The sequence below is a fragment of the Anolis sagrei genome, chromosome 2, assembly GCF_037176765.1.
Source record: "Anolis sagrei isolate rAnoSag1 chromosome 2, rAnoSag1.mat, whole genome shotgun sequence".
Lineage (NCBI taxonomy): Eukaryota > Metazoa > Chordata > Lepidosauria > Squamata > Dactyloidae > Anolis > Anolis sagrei.
In genome coordinates this window covers 118,910,050-118,927,860 of record NC_090022.1, presented here as the reverse complement: position 1 = coordinate 118,927,860, position 17,811 = coordinate 118,910,050, and the positions used below count along the sequence as shown (strand labels likewise).

At 40.9% G+C, this 17,811-nt stretch overlaps 1 protein-coding gene across 6 annotated transcripts in view; it reads left to right on the top strand.

Annotated features, from left to right (window-relative positions):
* RNF157 (ring finger protein 157) overlaps positions 1–17,811 on the top strand; it is a 96,040-nt gene that overhangs the window by 51,371 nt on the left and 26,858 nt on the right. For all 6 annotated transcript variants that reach the window (XM_060764638.2, XM_060764635.2, XM_060764636.2 and 3 more), the window contains exons 3-8: positions 4,028–4,116; positions 11,015–11,161; positions 13,342–13,459; positions 14,847–14,913; positions 15,222–15,265; positions 16,749–16,796. In XM_060764638.2, coding sequence (XP_060620621.2) covers positions 4,028–4,116; positions 11,015–11,161; positions 13,342–13,459; positions 14,847–14,913; positions 15,222–15,265; positions 16,749–16,796 — 513 coding nt within the window. The remainder of the gene's footprint in view (positions 1–4,027; positions 4,117–11,014; positions 11,162–13,341; positions 13,460–14,846; positions 14,914–15,221; positions 15,266–16,748; positions 16,797–17,811) is intronic.

Here is a 17,811-nt window from a genome sequence, read left to right as displayed (position 1 = left end):
AAATGAAAGGACCAAGGTAGTGACATCTCCAACCCATCCCCTGTTCAGATATTAGCCAGCACACCAATGCCTTAAATTAAGAAACAGCTTTCTAAGATCTACAGAAATACTCACAGGAACACCTCAGCAAGCAAGAGTCCAAAAGTGGCAGGCTAAAACCCAGAACCTCTATCCATGGATGATATTGGATGAGAAACTGCCCCCTGGGCACACAGAACACTGGGCAACTTGGAAGGTGCTGAACAGACTGCACTCTGGCACCATGAGGTGTAGAGTCAATATTCAAAAATGGGGCCACAAAGTGGAGTTCACAACATGCAAGTGTGGAGAAGAGCAATCCACGGACCACTTACTACAATGCAGCCTGAGCCCTGCCACATGCACAATGAAGGACCTTCTTACAGAGGCACTCAAAGTGGCCAACTACTGGTCAAAGGGCATTTAGTATAATGCATTTTTCTAAACTTTGCTTGTGTTTTAAATACATTATAACGGTACCCTCAATTTGCTTCTGATGTGATAAAAATACCTATATCCCGGGATCATCAGAAAATTATCCTGGTTGCAAGGCATAATTCAATGCACGTGGGGAGCACCAAGTTGTAGGAGGCTGTGATAAATGTCTGCGTACTTCACTTCTGCCTGGGTCCATTGATCCTCTGCCCTTTTGTCTTTCAAAAATCTGTTTCTCATGTTGGCAGTTTCCTGCTTGAAATTACAAAATAAACACAAGGTGTTAAATGTACACCGTGCATAGTACTTGCAGCTGCTCCAGAAAGACACCCGAGATCAGAGAGCATGGTGCCCAAGCAGGATCAAGCCCAGAGTTCAGCATTCTCCCCCTCCTGAATTACTTAGCTTCCTGTTTTGCATTTTTTAAAACCAGAGGCCCAGTTAGCCTTGCAAATTGGTTACATGGCAGATGGGGTAAGGAGGCAGGGAATAGTGGAAATAGCAGTACATAAAAAAGACTTGTGGTACTTAGTTGTGTAAGATCAATCCTTAAAACGTTCTATGTAAGTGGAACTGTTAAAATATTGTGTTGTTGAAGGGTTTCATGACCGGAATCACTGGGTTGCTGTAAGTTTTTCAGGCTGCATGGCCATGTTCCAGAAGCATTCTCTCCTGACGTTTCACCTGCATCTATGGCAGGCATCCTCAGAGGTTGTGAGATCTGTTGGAAACTAGGCAAGATATATAAACCTCACTTGCTTAGTTTGCTACAGACCTCACAACCTCTGAAGTGCCTGCCATGCATGCAGGTGAAACGTCAGGAGATAATGCTTCTGAAACATGACCATACAGCCTGAAACCCACTGATAATAAGCCACTGGTAAAACATTTCTTTCTGCCTCCCTTCTGTAGAACATTTAAATGATATAAATTGGCTTTGTCTTGGATTTATAAATAAGGCAAAGTGCCATTGCAAACTAGAAAAAAAAAACTGGAATGAAGCTGTAGTGAAAAGGCAGAGATTTCTCCAAATAGTGCCAAGCCCTTATGATAGCGTCATAACGATTAACTCAAAATTGGCATGACTTCTTAAAACAAAGCTGCAGTGTGCATTCTCGGCAGAGCTTTAGCTAACCAACACAAACTACTCAAGGTCATTAGAGGGCATGTCTCCATGTCACCCCATCTTCTTTGCAGCAGTGATTTTGCATAGGTTTCATGAGACGAGTCGCTCTCATTGCAACAGTCGTCTAAGCAAACTCCCCTCCCCCCCCCCCCCCACGCACACACTTTTAGCCATACTTTTTTAAACAAGTAACCAGCAGCAAGCTGGCACAATCCCCTTTTGTCTTTGGAGCATAGCTGGTTAAAAAGGCAAATCTGTATTCATTCTGTGACAGGCAGGCAGAGAATTATCACTGTACCATTGCCAGATACTGATCTAAATCAACATACTGCTGCATCAGCAAGCTAAAAATATCCTTCGCTTACTGGACTGGGTACATTAGACTGTTATGAGAGCAATTGGAAAAGGAGAGGAAACAAGACTGCATAACAGGCTGCTGCAAATGCACTGCAAGCAGCTTCCATCTTCTCACCTGTATTGAGTCTCAAGCTAGATCTGGTTTGTATTAATCTGTTCAAAGTGTGAACGAAAACATCCTATGTGTCTGCTTTTTTACTGTCCCTGCATGCATCCTAGGACAAAGGTTCCCAAGGCACTCATAATGTGTCCACAATGCATGCGGGAATAGATTTTGTTCTGCTTGGGAAGTTTTACTGTCACAGCTGGCATGGAGAAGAATTTAATTTGAAGAATGGTGCCTGGTGACCATTTTTGCTCCAAGGAGGTAGAGGGCGGAGTAGCCAACACCACATGTACGTAGTGCTAACACATTCAGAGACTCCACTGTATTCATGTTTCCCTTTGGTAGAAGATACTGATTTCACATGAAGGAAGACAGATGCTCTCCCAGAAAGAATATAGAGTAATTAGCAACAAAATATTACATTTTCACTCTCTCTCTTTCCTTTCTCACACACTCACCCAGCACATTTTGTTTGCTTTCTTCATGTGTATAACTAAGGCCCATTCCATACAGCTGAATAAAATCCCACATTTTCTGCTTTGAACTGGAATTTGTGGCAGTGTGTACTCAGATAACCCAGTTCAAACCAGATATTGTGGGATTTTCTGCCTTGGTATTCTGGGTTAAAGGCTGTGTGGAAGGGCCCTTAAATCCCAAGAAAATACCCGTGAAATCCTAGAGGAGAACTCTTTGCTATCATTTAATCACAACAGTCCGCCAAACCTTTGCCCATCCCTGCTTCAGCAAAATAGCGAAATTTAGGAGAGTACTTTACATGAAATAAATAAATACCCATTAACATATCTGAGCAGACTTGTTTGTTGGTAAAATGCAGGAAGGAAGCCTAATTCTCAGATTCATAACTTTTGTCCTGACTTTGCTGCCTTTGGTTTCATGGCATCATGCTTAAGTCTCAGTGCAGTTGTCTTCCTTGTGCACTTAGGGCCCTTCCACACAGCCCTATATCCCAGAATATCAAAGCAGGAAATCCCACAATATCTGAGTGCAGACCCAGGGCCTTTCCACACAGCCCTATATCCCAGAATATCAGAATATGCAGGAAATCCCACAATATCTGCTTTGAACTGGGTTATTTGAGTCCACACTCAGATATTGTGGGATTTTCCGCCTTGATATTCTGGGATATAGGGCTGTGTGGAAGGGCCCTGAGTTGCCAATTCTGTAAGCATAAAAGCAGTGTCCCCCTATTATCTCTATCCTGAACTGCCTGAACCTTTGAAACCACTCCTAATTTGTCTTCCCTGTGTCCCTGGATTCTTTGCAAAAGCATCATATGTACATACATACATACTTATTTACTGTTTCTTTTTGAACTATTCTGAACCAGCAGACAATGTGGATGGTGGTGAGTGGGTGACTTATTCCATTTTAATTCTCTAAAAATACATTAGACTTCAGGTTGGGGTGTTGCAACTTTCCTGAAAGAGTTTCTCTGACTGTAGCATCCTTCGAAGGACCAAGGGACTCTGAACTTCTTTGCCATAAGGACAGAAAGGCAGGTGAGAGGAAGGCATTGGCCCCATCTACACTGACCATTTAATGCAGGTTGAAGCTGAAACTGTGGTGGCTGGACAACAAACTCTCACTAAAGAACACAAAAGAAAGACCTGAATGCACATCAGTACTCTGTGGTTTGTGTGATCACCATCTAGCTTCAGGATTTCCTATGTAATCATCTGCACAGCAAAACTACTTTCTTCAATACCAATTTGGAACTGCATTAAATGCAATGAAGATGGGGGAATTGATATGGTAAAAAAGCAAAGAGGGAGCTTACAGAACTGTGCTAAGAGGAACAAGTTTAGGGTCCAATGCATTTTAAGCTCTACCGCTTTCTACAGCTCTCCTTGTCGGAGAAAACGTCCCATACTTCATTGAGATTGAGATGGTGGTTTCTGTAGCCTTATAGGCTGAATGACATCTCAGCAATCCAACCTCCTCTGTTTCCTCTCTTTTCTGCCCAGTTTCCCTATGCTGCCCCACCACCCCAGGAGCCAGTGAAGACCCTGAGGAGCCTGATCAACATCCGTAAGGACACTTTGCGGCTGGTCAAGTAAGTAAAACACAGCCAAACAAGACATTGCCTTTATTCTGAAGCAGACCACAAAAAGAAGCTGTAACTTAGTGGTAGAGTCAACTTGCAATTAAAAACTAAACTCAAAAACAAATACAGATGAAACATATAAGCAAAAACATGAAAAGGGTATAGTTTTCCCTTTTTAATATCAAGAGGCAATAGTATAATTGTTTTGACATGACAAATGTTGCAATATTTGAGTAATATTTGAGTAATATTTCTTTGTTTTCAGAATTTGATTCTTTGACTATTCTGGACCATCTTTGGTAGTTCTGAATTTTAACTTTTGTAAAGGAAGCCGTTAGTAGCCACTAACAAGCTATGTAATATATACAGGCAGTCCTCAAGTTGCAAATACCCAACTTACAAACAAATCATAGTTAAGACTGGGGCTGAGACAACAGGAAGTGAGAGTAATCTGCCCCTAGGAAGGGAAATTCACCTCTGAAAGAGCTATTATCATGGGGGAAAGGGGTAGCCACTGAAGCTTTATCACCAATCCTTGTTTCCACAACAAGCCAAAATGTTTAAGATCCAATTATCACAAGGACAGAAAGTAAGGTGAAATCATCTGAACATGGGGCACAGACAGGAAAACAAACACCACAGGGGTGTGTTAACCATTCCTTATGCTGATAGATAGATAGAGAGAGAGAGAGAGAGAGAGTTACACTAGAATTACACTTAAAACGTGTCTGTTATGAATCACATACACATTCAACTTAAGAACAAACCTACAGAATTTATTTTGTTTGTAACTTGGGAACTGCCTGTAATGACAACAAAGTCTTTTTCAAAATCCATACAACAAGCAAACCAATAATAAAGCAACACTAATATGATCATTTTTAAAGTAACCTTTCATAGCTCTGAATCTGTGGTCCAATTTTGTATAAGTCAATTTTCCTGTCCATGTAATACAATATATTTTGGTTTATTTTGATTTGATCTTGTCAGCTCTGCTACCCTAGATCCTTTTGAACAGATATTTGAGGAACTGATCTGGAAACAGCCTCCATTCAAATATTCATTCTTTAGCACCTTTTCTATTTCAGCAGATGTCTTTATAAAATTTTATGCCAGCTGTGATTCTTTAAGATGCCCAAAATTACCTCCATATTCAATAGAAAATAAGGTAATTGGATGAAATAGAAATATATAAATATTGTTTAAAAATGCATTCCTGGTCCAAAAACACTAATCTTCTGCCTCATCACACTTGAGCATTTTCCACATCAGTACGCTTTAAATGCTGTGACTGCCTCCTGCAGAATTCTAGGGCTTGTACTTTAGGGAGGCCCAGGGCTTCTCTAGATGAGCAGTTTAAAGACACCTCCATAAACTACAAGCCCCAGAATTCTTCAGGAGACATTCAGAGCAGAATTCTTGGGTTTGTAGATTAGGGAGGAGCCTTTAAACTGCTCATCCAGGAAAACCCTGGATCTCCCTAAACTACAAGCCCTAGAATTCTGCAGGAGGCAGTCACAGCATTTAAGGCGGATTGAAGTGGAAAATTTATCATGGGTATAATATGCCCCTACGCCACAAAAAAAAGACAAGTTCAATAACTTTTTAACAAGCTTCTTATCCAAAACTAACAATATGCCTACATGAAATGAAACCATATCTAATAAGCCTTGCACAAGTAAACAAAACATTTTGACCTTCCAAAGACGACTTGACAGCTTTTTCCAAAATGCTACTGGGATAATATTTTCTCTCATCAGCCTGCGTCTTTCTTAAGATTTCCGTTTTGGTGACCAAATTTACACATCTGTGCTCTGGTTAGAGCCGGTGAGTCATACTTATCTGCTCTCACCTTTTCTCCCTTTTCTTCTGTTCTTGTCTGCTCAGTATGGGATGAATAAGAAGCTGCTGTTGACTTTGTCTATTGCAGGCAAGCACACACAATTAGAGTAGGATTGACTTGAATACTGTCACTTTCCCACCTCAAACCTTATTGCATTGTTTACTGCAATATTCAGTAAACAGTGCTGTAGCCTATATTAAAACCTGGATCTCTCCCATCTAGTACAGTATGCTCCCGGTGCTGGTGCTGCCAAAAGCCTTCCAGCTAGGCAGGGAATGAAGAAAAGTGGGGTCTGGAGAGGCATTAAAAGATTTTGTAAAGGGAAACTTCTTTGTCCAAGGCTTTGTTAACTGCAGTGTTCCTGTACTTGTGAAGCCCTTTGAGTAGATGTACCATTCCAGCAACTGACACCAACTGGCACTATTGTTGTGTTCTTTAAAATGCTGGCGCTACTTGAACTTGGCCTTGGAGAGCTACTGTGCCGGGGTGGGGGTGATATCTGTGTGTAGCTCCTCAAGATTAGCAGAAAGATTAAGTGTGGCTGTTTGGGAGGAGGAATTACGGTAAGCAGATACTCTGCAACCCTTCTGGACAAGCTCCTTGTCTCCTTTTATATCATCACCTTTCTTTTCCTTTTTGGCTTTCAGGGTCACTGCGGGTGACAGCAAGATTTAGATGGAGTTGAATTCTCCCCTGTTGCTGGGCTGGAATTGTAGCCAGATAAAGTCCAACAGTTCAGAGCTCAGGACTCGAGGGAGAAAAACTGACCTAGTAAACGCAGCTTTAAGCACAGCAGCTGTAAAAAGAAAAAGGCTTTGTTAAGAACGTGTGTTCTCCCAGCTTAACAAACCGTCAGCTTTGTTATTAATACTGGTCTTTCTTTTCTTGCACTGTGGATTTCATGTATTTCAGTCATTTCGAATAGTTTCAGATAATTGTTGCCAAGGAATGGGAACTCAAATATGTGGCGATGGAAGAAAAGAGGGTGAGGGAAATTCTGTGGTCTCACTATCTTAATCCACTTTTGGTTTCTAAAGAGGTGAAATCTTACACTAACTGAGGCTGCTTCCTCATTACACAATTATAATATTACTAGCTGTCCCCTGCCATGCTTTGCTGTGGCCCAGTCTGTTGATCTGGAAAATAAAGTAATGAGAAAGTGTTGGTTTCTAATATATGTAATTTCTTTCTGCTTGTGGGTAAATAGTATTTCTTGCTGTTTCTTTGTCAGTGTTGATGTGGAGAGTGTCTGGTTTGCCCACCCTGGAACATGCAACATATTATTGTCCTTCTTTAGGGGACACTATCTTTCAAATCTATGATACTATATCTCCGTATGTGTGTGAATCATACCTATCTCTCTATATCTATGGCTGGATGGCTCTTTGTCAGGAGGACTTTGATTATGTTTTCTTGCCCTGATGAAGGGAGTTGGATTGGATGGTCTTAAGTATTTTCTGTCGGTCATGGGGTTTCAGTGAGGGAAGTTTGCCCCGATTCTGTTGTTTGTGGGTTTCAGAATGCTCTTTGATTGAGGGTGAACTATAAATCCCAGCAACTACAACTCCCAAATGTCAAGGTCTATTTCCCCCAAACTACATCTGTGCTCATATTTGGGCGTATTGAGTGCTTGTGCCAAGTTTGTCCAGATCCATCATTGTTTGTGTCCACAGTGCTCTCTGGATGTAGGTGAACTACAACTCCAAAATTCAAGGTCAATGCCCACCAAACCCTTCCAGTATTTTCTGTTGGTCATGGGAGTTCTGTGTGCCAAGTTTGGTTCAATTCCATCGTTGATGGAGTTCAGATTGCTCTTTGATTGTAGCTGAAATATAAATCCCAGCAACTACAACTCCCAAATGACAAAATCATAATTTTTGAGTGATGGTCACTCCTTGTGTTGTGAGACATTTTGTTGCCAAATTTGGTGTGAATTAGTTCATTGGTTCTTTTGTTTTTAAGGTACTCATTATGCACAGAGCATAGATTTTGTCAAAGGTATCAGAAGAACTATCTGGTTGAGAGTTTTTGACACTTGGTCCTCTACTGCCAGAATTCAGTGGAGGGCAGTGTAGCAGTTGGAATATAATTGTGTGGTGTGAAAGAATCTTGGGTTTCTACCTCTTGCCCAGTTCTAAGCAAAATTCACTAATGCTTGTCTGGAATCCTAGTTTATTAGATTGGAATCAGAATGGACACTTCTCACGTTTCCTGATTGTCCTCTTTCTATCACCAAAACATTTAATCAAGACATTTTATCAAAGGCTGCTGTAATTCATTTCCTTTACTTATTTATATACTAACTCTCAAATTCAAGGCACCATACAAAGTTAAAACAGGTACAGATAAAAGTCTACATCATTAAAACATTCAAAAGTTTAACTATAATCAATATTAAACATAATTTGAAATGGCTCGCAATCACCCTCTTAAATGGAATCTGAGTTTTGACTGGGTTGAGCAGTGATGTGCCAAATGATTTGCCTGTATGGCACCAGCTTTGTGTATACAATTGCATTCCTTTCATGTACTTTTTGTGCGCGTGAAGAAAGTGCCCTTTCAGTGTAAGTCATTTAAAGTGTCATTGTGAGAACATGCGCTCATTCCTTTGGGAATGCTTTGTTCCTGCAAAGGCAACAAGTCTGTGGTTTTCTCCAGAGAGTCCAGACAATAGGCAAAGAAAGCAAAGCATGCAAGAGAGATCATAGTTCACACTTTTTCTTTTCATCTTGCACAGTTTAACAGTCTATCAATTTTACTAAAGCTAGGTGGCTAATCAGGCTGCTGTCATTTTCTGGTACAAACCTGGAACAATTCTATTTAGGCTAATAGAATTGCTTCTTGATTTATATCCCTTTCTATTCGTCCATCTAATGCACAGTTGAAATAAGTCTGCATAATTTTCAGCTCTGAATATGAACATTATAGCCAGGGCTTAATAGTAGTCTGATATTAGAATACTTTTGCAGATTTTAAAAAAGGTTTTTCTTACTTGGTATGCCAAACCAATTATTTATCCAATGCTCAATGGGTCAGCTCTCTGGAATGGGTCTTGGGGGCCCTTCTCTACAGTAGCGCTGATCCTTCCTGGAGGACCGTTCTCAGATGGTGAGGCTGGGGGACCTGCTCAGACCCTTGGTCATTGACCTGTGGAGTCCCGCAAGGCTCTATTCTTTCCCCCGTGCTTTTCAACATCTACATGAAACTGCTGGGCGAGGTCATCCAGAGTTTTGGAGTTGGGGGCCATCTCTACGCAGATGACACAGTAGTAGAGTTCTACTACTCTTTTCCACCACAATCCAAGGAAGCTCCCTGAATCCTGGCAGCTGTAATGGATTGGATGAGGGCCAACAAACATGTTTATTCCAGACAAGACAGAAGTTCTCCTGGTCAGTCGTGAGGCCAGTCGGGGTATAGGGTGGCAATCTGTGCTCAACAGGGTTACATTCCCCCTGAGTATACAGGGCCGCAGTCTGGGGGGTCCTCCTGGACTCAGCACTGACACTTGAAGCTCAGGTGTCAGTGGTGGCTGGGAGGGCCTCCGCACAGTTAGAACTGGTGCACCAGCTTCAACCATACCTCGAAAACCCTTTCTTGGCCACAGTCTTCCATGCCTTATCTTCATCCAGAATGGACTACTTCAATGCACTCTACATGGGGCTGCCTTTGACGACAGCTCGGAAGCTGCATTTAGTACAAAGATTGGCAGCCAGATTATTAACTAGGCTAGCTATAGGGAGCACGCCCCTATTAAAGCAGCTCCACCAGCTTCTGACAAGTTTCTGGGCCCAATTCAAGGTGCATGTTATCACATATAAAGCCTTATAATGCTTCGGTTCCAACCTATCTTCGAGTCCGACGCGGGCTCTGAAATCTGGTAGGAGGCCCTTCTCTTGGTCCCACCACCATCTCTTGGTCCCACCACCTTCCCAGTGGTGACCCCCCCCCCCCCCCGGCTCTGGAATGCTCTCTCTAGAGAGATTAGGCTAGCCTCCTCTCTTCACATTTTCCAATCTAGTCTAAAAACATGGCTATTTAAACAAGCCTTTGATCTTGTTTAGATTTTGAGGGTTAGTCTGTAGACTTAGTGTAGGCATCACTTCGGCACTTGGCTCGTTAATTGGAAACAATCTGTTTTATCCGCAGTCACAACTGCGTTTTATGAATTTTAATATTTTATTATGTGATATATTATGATGTGTTTGTGATTGTAATCTTATGTTATTATCGTTTTTTATGTCTGCGTATTGTTTACTATAGGGGTGGCACTTTGTGAGCCACCCTGAGTCCCTTTGGTGAGATGGTGGTGGGGTACAAATAATTTTATTATTAGTAGTATTATTACATCCTTAGTAAAAATGTGTTTGGATTCAGAACCAAATAGCATCCATATCAACATTATATTAAGAAAAGTTGGAGTAATATGGGTCTAGAACTATTCTACTCAAAGTAAGTCTTGTTTAAATCAGATTAGAATTATACTTTTTTATTTGCTCTCAGGTAGGATGACAAACCCAACCAGCAAGATGTTTTCAGAAGAATGTCTGCCAGCACTACTAATCCAAAATTCTTCAGTAGCTTCTCAGTCTGGATTATGATTTGCTGGCCTTTTTTACCCCATGACCGGGACTCTAGGAGGAAGTGTTTTAAGGTGCCTAGTAGTTAACTGGAATTTATTTTGGAAGCAGCAGTTCATTTGCAGAATCATGGAAACTTAAAGTTGGAAGGGGCCACAAAGGTCATCCAGTCCAATCCTCTGCCATGCAGGGGTAGACAACTAAGTCACGCCTGAAAACTGCACATGCAACTTCTGTTTAAAGGCCTCCAAAGAAGGAGAGTCCATCATACTCCAGTGCAATCCATTCCATTATTGAACAGCTCTTACAGTAAAAAAGAGTTTTTCCTGATGTTTCTTGCAGGTATTTTGTTCTTTATGGAAGAAACCATTCAATTTATTTTTACAGAACAGAGATGCCAGATCAGCACTTGGGTAACTCAAGCAATTTCATCTGTTGTAAATTCTAGACCTGAATTGACTTTTATTATTGTGCCTTGACCCACCAGATGCACGGAGGAAGTGAAGACTCCAGGAGAAGAAGTCAGCAAAGCTAAAGTCCATTACAATGTGGAGTTCACTTTTGACACAGATGCACGGGTGGCTATAACGATTTATTATCAAGCAAGTGAAGAATTCCAAAATGGAGTAGTGAGGTAAATGGCAGGAGAACTTGGGATTAGGGACCATATGTATCCCATAGATTCTGTTGAGACTGTAATGATTTGATGCTGTTATGTTCCAAGCACACTCAAAATGATAGCCAATACTGCCACTATCCAATATATTTCTTTCCAGAGGAGAGAAATTAGTCATGCCTTCTTGCTTTCACATTCATATGCTTATTGTAACATTTAAGTCTGTATGAATATGTGCACATATTTGGTCTGTCAGCATGCTCATTCACACTGAAAAAAATTACAGTGCTATGATTCCGCTTGAATGGATTAGAACTCTCTGACTGACAATTCTAAGTCCCTCTCCCTATATTATAAATCCCAGGATTGCATAGGGAGTTGAACTGGAATCATAGCACTATAGTTCTATCGTGTTAAAGTACCCAAGGTGTCTAAAATTCTTATTTCCAGGCGAGCCCACAGTTATGCCATGTTTCCATTTCAGACATTTTGATGGGCATGTAAACACCGGGAAGGACACAGGACTAAGGGTGGAGGTGGCAAGCACTGTCCTGCTCCCACCATCCTTGCATTGGCTGTCTGCTTAAAGGGGATTGTTTGATCACCTTTAAAGAAAATTAGATCCCTTTCCTTTATAGCTCTTAACACATGGGTGGGCAACATTCATAGGCCACAAGTTAGGGTCTCCTTTTGTGTGTGAGCCGCAGTATTTACCTGGACTAAATTTTGTGTGGGTGGAATGGTGAGTTAAATCATAGAAAAATACAGCAAGCAATTATATATATAACAAATAACTAGTGGAAACTTGAGAAGGTTGCTATTTCCAGAAGGAGAAATCCAAGGAGACTAAAGGTGTTTCTGCACCAGTCCAAAGGTTTTGGACTTAGGTTTCCCAAATCCCTAACCACTGGCCATATTGATTGGTGTTTCTGGGGTTTGAGTGTTCCATGTGTACACAGAAAAAAAATCAGCTAGACACATGTTGATGACTTGTCAGACTCAGAAAGGTAACTGCAAGGATACTAGTATCAATTTGGTTTATTGAATGTCAAGATCATGTTGACTTGTGAGAAATGCAGAATTCAGTCTAAATTAGCATTTGACAGGATGCATATCATTCAGCTCAACGTGGCTTTTGATCTTTCACCTCAGGATGCCATTAGGCTGCATCTGAGTGCTTCACAATGGATCGATAGGGCTGGCAGTGAACATTGGTCTGCTGCAGGGTGACATATTCTGAAAGCTGGCCCTGAGGAAGCCAGGGGATAATCCTGATAGAGAGTTTGATAGTCTTAGTAAAAACTATCTATTTAAGATAGTTGGTCTTGGGTTTTTTTTTTATATAGCAGGCCTAAATTTATCTTCAAAATGTAGCTTGCTTGAGATGAAACCGATTTCCTATATGGAGGGGAATCTTCCTTGTTGAAGAGAGTATTTTTTGTTAAACTATACAGTTAGACTCATGTATGCACCAGAGATACATTTCTGACCGAATCACAGTTACATGATACCACGGATACAAGCAAATGCTATTAAATTACTTCACATATAGCCCCTGCATACCATAGAGTTGAGATGGAGAACATAGAAATTCCTAGAAAAGTATTTCCAGGAATCTGCTAAATCCTCTGGTGCAACTGTGTGGTCACTTCTGGGGGGAATAGTATTGCTTGGAGGACATAGAGCAGTAGTTTTCAACCTGTGGTTCCTCAGATGTTTTGGTCTACAACTTCCAGAAATCCCAGCCAGTTTACCAGCTATTGGGATTTCTGGGAGATGAAGGCCAAACAACTGGGGATCTTCAGGTTGAGAACCACTGACATAGAAAATGTAGAGTGATATTTTTCTCCAGTCTGCAGAAATGTGTTCTGTGTTTATGAGGGTCTTACTAAGAATTTCTACCCCAAACTTCTAAGTTTATGCATATCTTCTATGCTTATGGGAATTAGATGAACCTAGGCATAACAATATTTAATATATATCAGTAGAAGCAGATTTGATTTTAAAATATTCACACACAAGATAAAAGTATTATCTGTCCGGCAGGGAAAAAAGCCTTCAAAAACCAAGAAATCGTATTTGCCAATGGAGGGTGGAGGGGAGTTTTGTGCGCCAATCTGTATTACTAACTAGAATGCAAGAATAACAAACGTTTATGCCATGGTGTTTGCCTTGTGCCCTTTCCCTTTCTCTATTAGTTACATTCCCAAAGACACCAGTTTACAATCTGAGACTGTGCACTACAAGAGAGGAGTGTGCCAGCAGTTCTGCCTCCCTTCCCATACTGTTGACCCCTCAGAATGGACAGAAGAAGAGGTAAGGCTTAAACAGGTTGGGAAACAAGACAGTGGAACAGCTCAAGAGGTTGTGGTATCAGCAAGGAGCAGCAATTCTTTAGTAAGGCAACAAATTATTGATACTTAGGTGCTAGAGGCGCTGGGAGGTTTTGCTCCTAAGCGCAATCTTCCTTCTAAATTGAATGCCACAATACTGAGAGAAATTACACACATTTATTTATTTGTTTTTGATCTGTATTGTAACTTTAGGTGTTCTGCAAAACAAAGTACAGTAGAGTCTCGCTTATCCAACCTTCGCTCATCCAGCATTCTGTATTATCCAACGCAGCTGCCCGGATCCACAGCTGTTTCAATACATTGTAATGTTTTGGTGCTAAATTCATAAATACAGTAATTACGACATAACATTACCATGTATTGAACTGCTTTTTCTGTCGATTTGTTGTAAAGCATGTTTTGGTGCTCAATTTGTAAAATCATAATTTGACGTTTAATAGGCTTTTCCTTAATCCCTCCTTATTATCCAACATGTCCACTTATCCAACGTTCTGCTGGCCCGTTTATGTTGGATAAGCGAGACTCTACTGTAATTGGGTGATCATGCTTGATCCTACTTTTGGAAGCTATTGTGTGGAATGCTCTAGCTTTTTCAAGAGCACCTGGGCTGGGTGAGATGGAGACAAAAAGGAAGCCAGGAGGGAACATTGTTTCTCTAAAGCTTGTAATAGAAGATGTAACAGTGATGGAAGGTTAGTTCTTAAGTCACACACCTCATATTAAAAATTGTCTATGTCCTGCATTTCTTTCCCATCTTACAACTTTCACAAAGGTGAATAAACAGTACAAGGGAGACTCCAAGAATATGTTAAATGATTATTCTCCATCTGTTCAGCCAATTGGAAGAAACAGATTAATCAAGTATTAGTTACATTTATGTAATTAATATAGTTTCTATATCAGTTGCTATATCTGAACTATATTCAGATATAGTTGCTTCATGAGGTCAAGACAGAGTAGCAGGCCTCTTTTCTGCCTCTGTTTTATCTTCCTAACAAGCCTGTACCTGGGTGGAGTGGGGGCACAGTGTGGTCAAACACTGACCGAAAACATTCAAGTGAACTTCAGGGAGCTCCAGAACCTTCTCCACCTCTACTACCCCTTTTTTTGCTCAGCACGGTAGTTACAGCCCTCCATTGAGTCTCCAAAAACCATAACATTGTAAACCAATAAGCATTTTAACCCAGACAGCTATATCTAAAAGCCAATATCAGTGAGAATGATGCAGTTTTAAAATAGCAAGCCGTTTGTTCTCAAGTTATCAGATATAGTTACTTGGCATATGTGAAGCATAATAATATTTCCAGCTATTTAACAGTTTTTCCACCTCATTTTCCCCTTCTTTACAGCTGGGCTTTGACCTGGACCGTGAAATCTATCCTATGGTGGTTCTTGCAGTTGTAGACGAGGGAGATGGTAAGGGATAATTTAAATTTATTTTGATCCTGATTTAATATGGGTACCAAAATGGGTGTTCATACAAGCTTTTACAGTACTTTTACAACCCGGCTTTTGATAAGATAACCATATTCCAGATGTACATCTGATGCCCTCTTGAGTAACATAAACAAGTACACTCTGAAAGCTCACTCTATCAAGTTAATTTAATCTGACTTTAATCTTTGTCAGCTGTAAAAACTACACCAAATTGAGAGTCAAGCATCTGCAGGAAAAATAAGTGATTCCTGCCTAAACTTACCCTTGCTTCTTTTCCTGCCCTGCAGAACACATGGGTCACTGCCATGTACTCCTGGCAACGTTTGAGAAGGTGAGTGTTGCCTTCATGCCGATCTCTTCTCTGAGATACTTTTCTTGCAGCACATTTCTGCAAAGATTTCAGTCCAAGAGTGGTGTATGGTAATGGCGATGGGAAGGCTGTTGAGCCGCTTGGGGAGCTGGCAGGTAATGGATTTCCATGGGTCAGGGTTGTAGTGATAAATTATGAAACACTGGTGTTCATCTTGATAGTCATCACAGCAACACCCTTAGGAAAAGTCCAACTTTGATTGTTGATCCATATTGACAAACTAATTTGTTTCCAGTTTTGTACATCTGACACAACAAGAACACCCCAAAATATTTTGCATCAACATAGGGCTAAATCATAATATGATAAAGTTCTATGAAAACCTTCCCCACTGCACCTTAGAAGAATTACAGCTAAGATGAAATGGATCAGAGAAGGCTGAGATGAGTGCAGATGATTTCACCATCCTGGCGAGTCAGGAAGTCCTGGCATTTCAACACTGTCTCTTTTGCCTCGCTGGCAATGAGTATTACTAAGGATGTCCTACTGCAAGTACCTTTGCCTTAGAAATTGGTGGACGTGATCCATAAGATGTCTTTAATCACAACTCACCTTTCTCTCCAGGAAGATAATTCCAGAACCAAAAATGATGTTTAGAGACATCCCAAAAATTCCATTTGTGTGAGAAATGTTAGTCTCCTTGGTGAACTTCCAGTGTCCAGTAGAGCACCTGCAGTATTAGAAGTAGTCCTTATAGAAGCCCTTACTGAGGAACTGAAGATTTTGATGACCCTGGAAGTTGTCGGGGAGATGTCACTTGTCTCTTATTGTGGGGTGTGTGTGCCCTTAGGTTGTTTGTAAACTTATAGTTATATGATACATTTCATAGGGATTTTTAAAGCAAGAAATACTCAGATATGACTTTGTCAATTCCTTTGAAATACAGCCCACAGCAACTGGATTTGTTGGTGGTCACATCCATTACTAACCAGCATTGACCTGGCTTAACTTCCAAGATTAGATGGGATCCAGCGCCTTTATGATATTTAGGCCACTGTGGTGTCTAATCAGAAAACATGCCGTTAGAGCTCAGGTGGAAACACCTCACCCGAACTCATGATAATTCCACATGCCTTCCTTCAGCTAATTAGCCTGTGTGCATCCCCCAGGGAGATATTCACAGTTCAGCGAATCTAGAAATATTTACAGAACCACATGGCGAAATGAATTAAACAAATTGGAGGAGTCTTTGAACTTGAGAACAAAATTATCTTTGATGAGAGATAGGGCAGTATGATGCTGGGAGTGTAAAAGGGATGAAGTTTAAGGGAAATTATACTTACATTTCTGAAGTGTTGGGCACAGCTTGAATCAAATAAACATATTCGGTTACACAGTGCACATGGTTTTTTTTTAAACAGATGCTGTTCAGTATGTTCTGCAAAATCTCTTGTTAGAAAATGATGTGAAAGTTTCTGTCTCATCATTTGTGTCTTTCTCTCAGCATGCTGATGGAAGTTTTTGCGTGAAGCCCCTCAAACAGAAACAAGTGGTGAGTGTGTGGTTTCTGAATATTTTCATGTGTTCATGTAGATTGCTATCACATCCTTTCTACCACTGTGCTATAGAAAATGTCCTACCCTACTGCATCTGCGCATGGTTTGGTAACTACACAGTGTCAGATAGGAAGGCGCTCCAAAGGATCACCACTTCTCCACAGAGAATCATTGGTTGCCCTCTCCCCTCTTTGGAAGAACTTTATCGGGACTGCAGCCTTAAGAAAGCTCAGAGCAATTCTCGGGGATCCATCACACACAGCATTTTTAAAAATTATTGCCTTCTGGCAGATAGTACAGGGTGACAAAGACAAGGATAAACAGACTGAGAGATAACTTTTATTCTAGAGCTGTGGCTATGTTGAACTACATGGTTGCACATTGATGTAGCATTGGGGGCTGTGTGGTGGTTTTTGGGGGTGGAGGGATAGGTGTGCTGTTTTTGTAATGTGTGCTGGGGAAGGCGTTTAATTTCATTATGCTGTAGTAGAATGACAATAAAGCCATTCTGTTATAGTCATGCGGGATATTTACTTCTTGCTTGCCATGGTCTGCCACCTCATTTCCTGCCTTCACTTCGATGAAAACATTTTACGCAAGGGCTGTTAGTGCGTTACCAGAGCACCCAAATATCTTGCTAAAGTCACTCTATTGGCTGCCAGTCTGTTTCTGGGCGTAGCTCTTAAGTGTGCCAAGAAATGGCTTAAGTCCACGCGTTCTGTCAGGCCCTTTCTCTCCAATGATCTTGCCCAGGGCTTGAGATCCTTAAGAGAGCCTCTTCTGTTAGTCCCACCACCTCCACAGCCACAGCTAGTGGGGATGGGCTGTCTTCCTTTGACCAGTAGATGAAGATTTATTATATACTGACTAGCATTTCAGAAATGAAAATCTTCAAAGAAAAGACTTTTAAGAGGATGGTGTACTGTTTTAATTGTACTATTTTAACACTTTTGAATAAAATAATGTTAATCATACATTTAAATTGCTGTTAGTTTTGTCACTACAGTCACC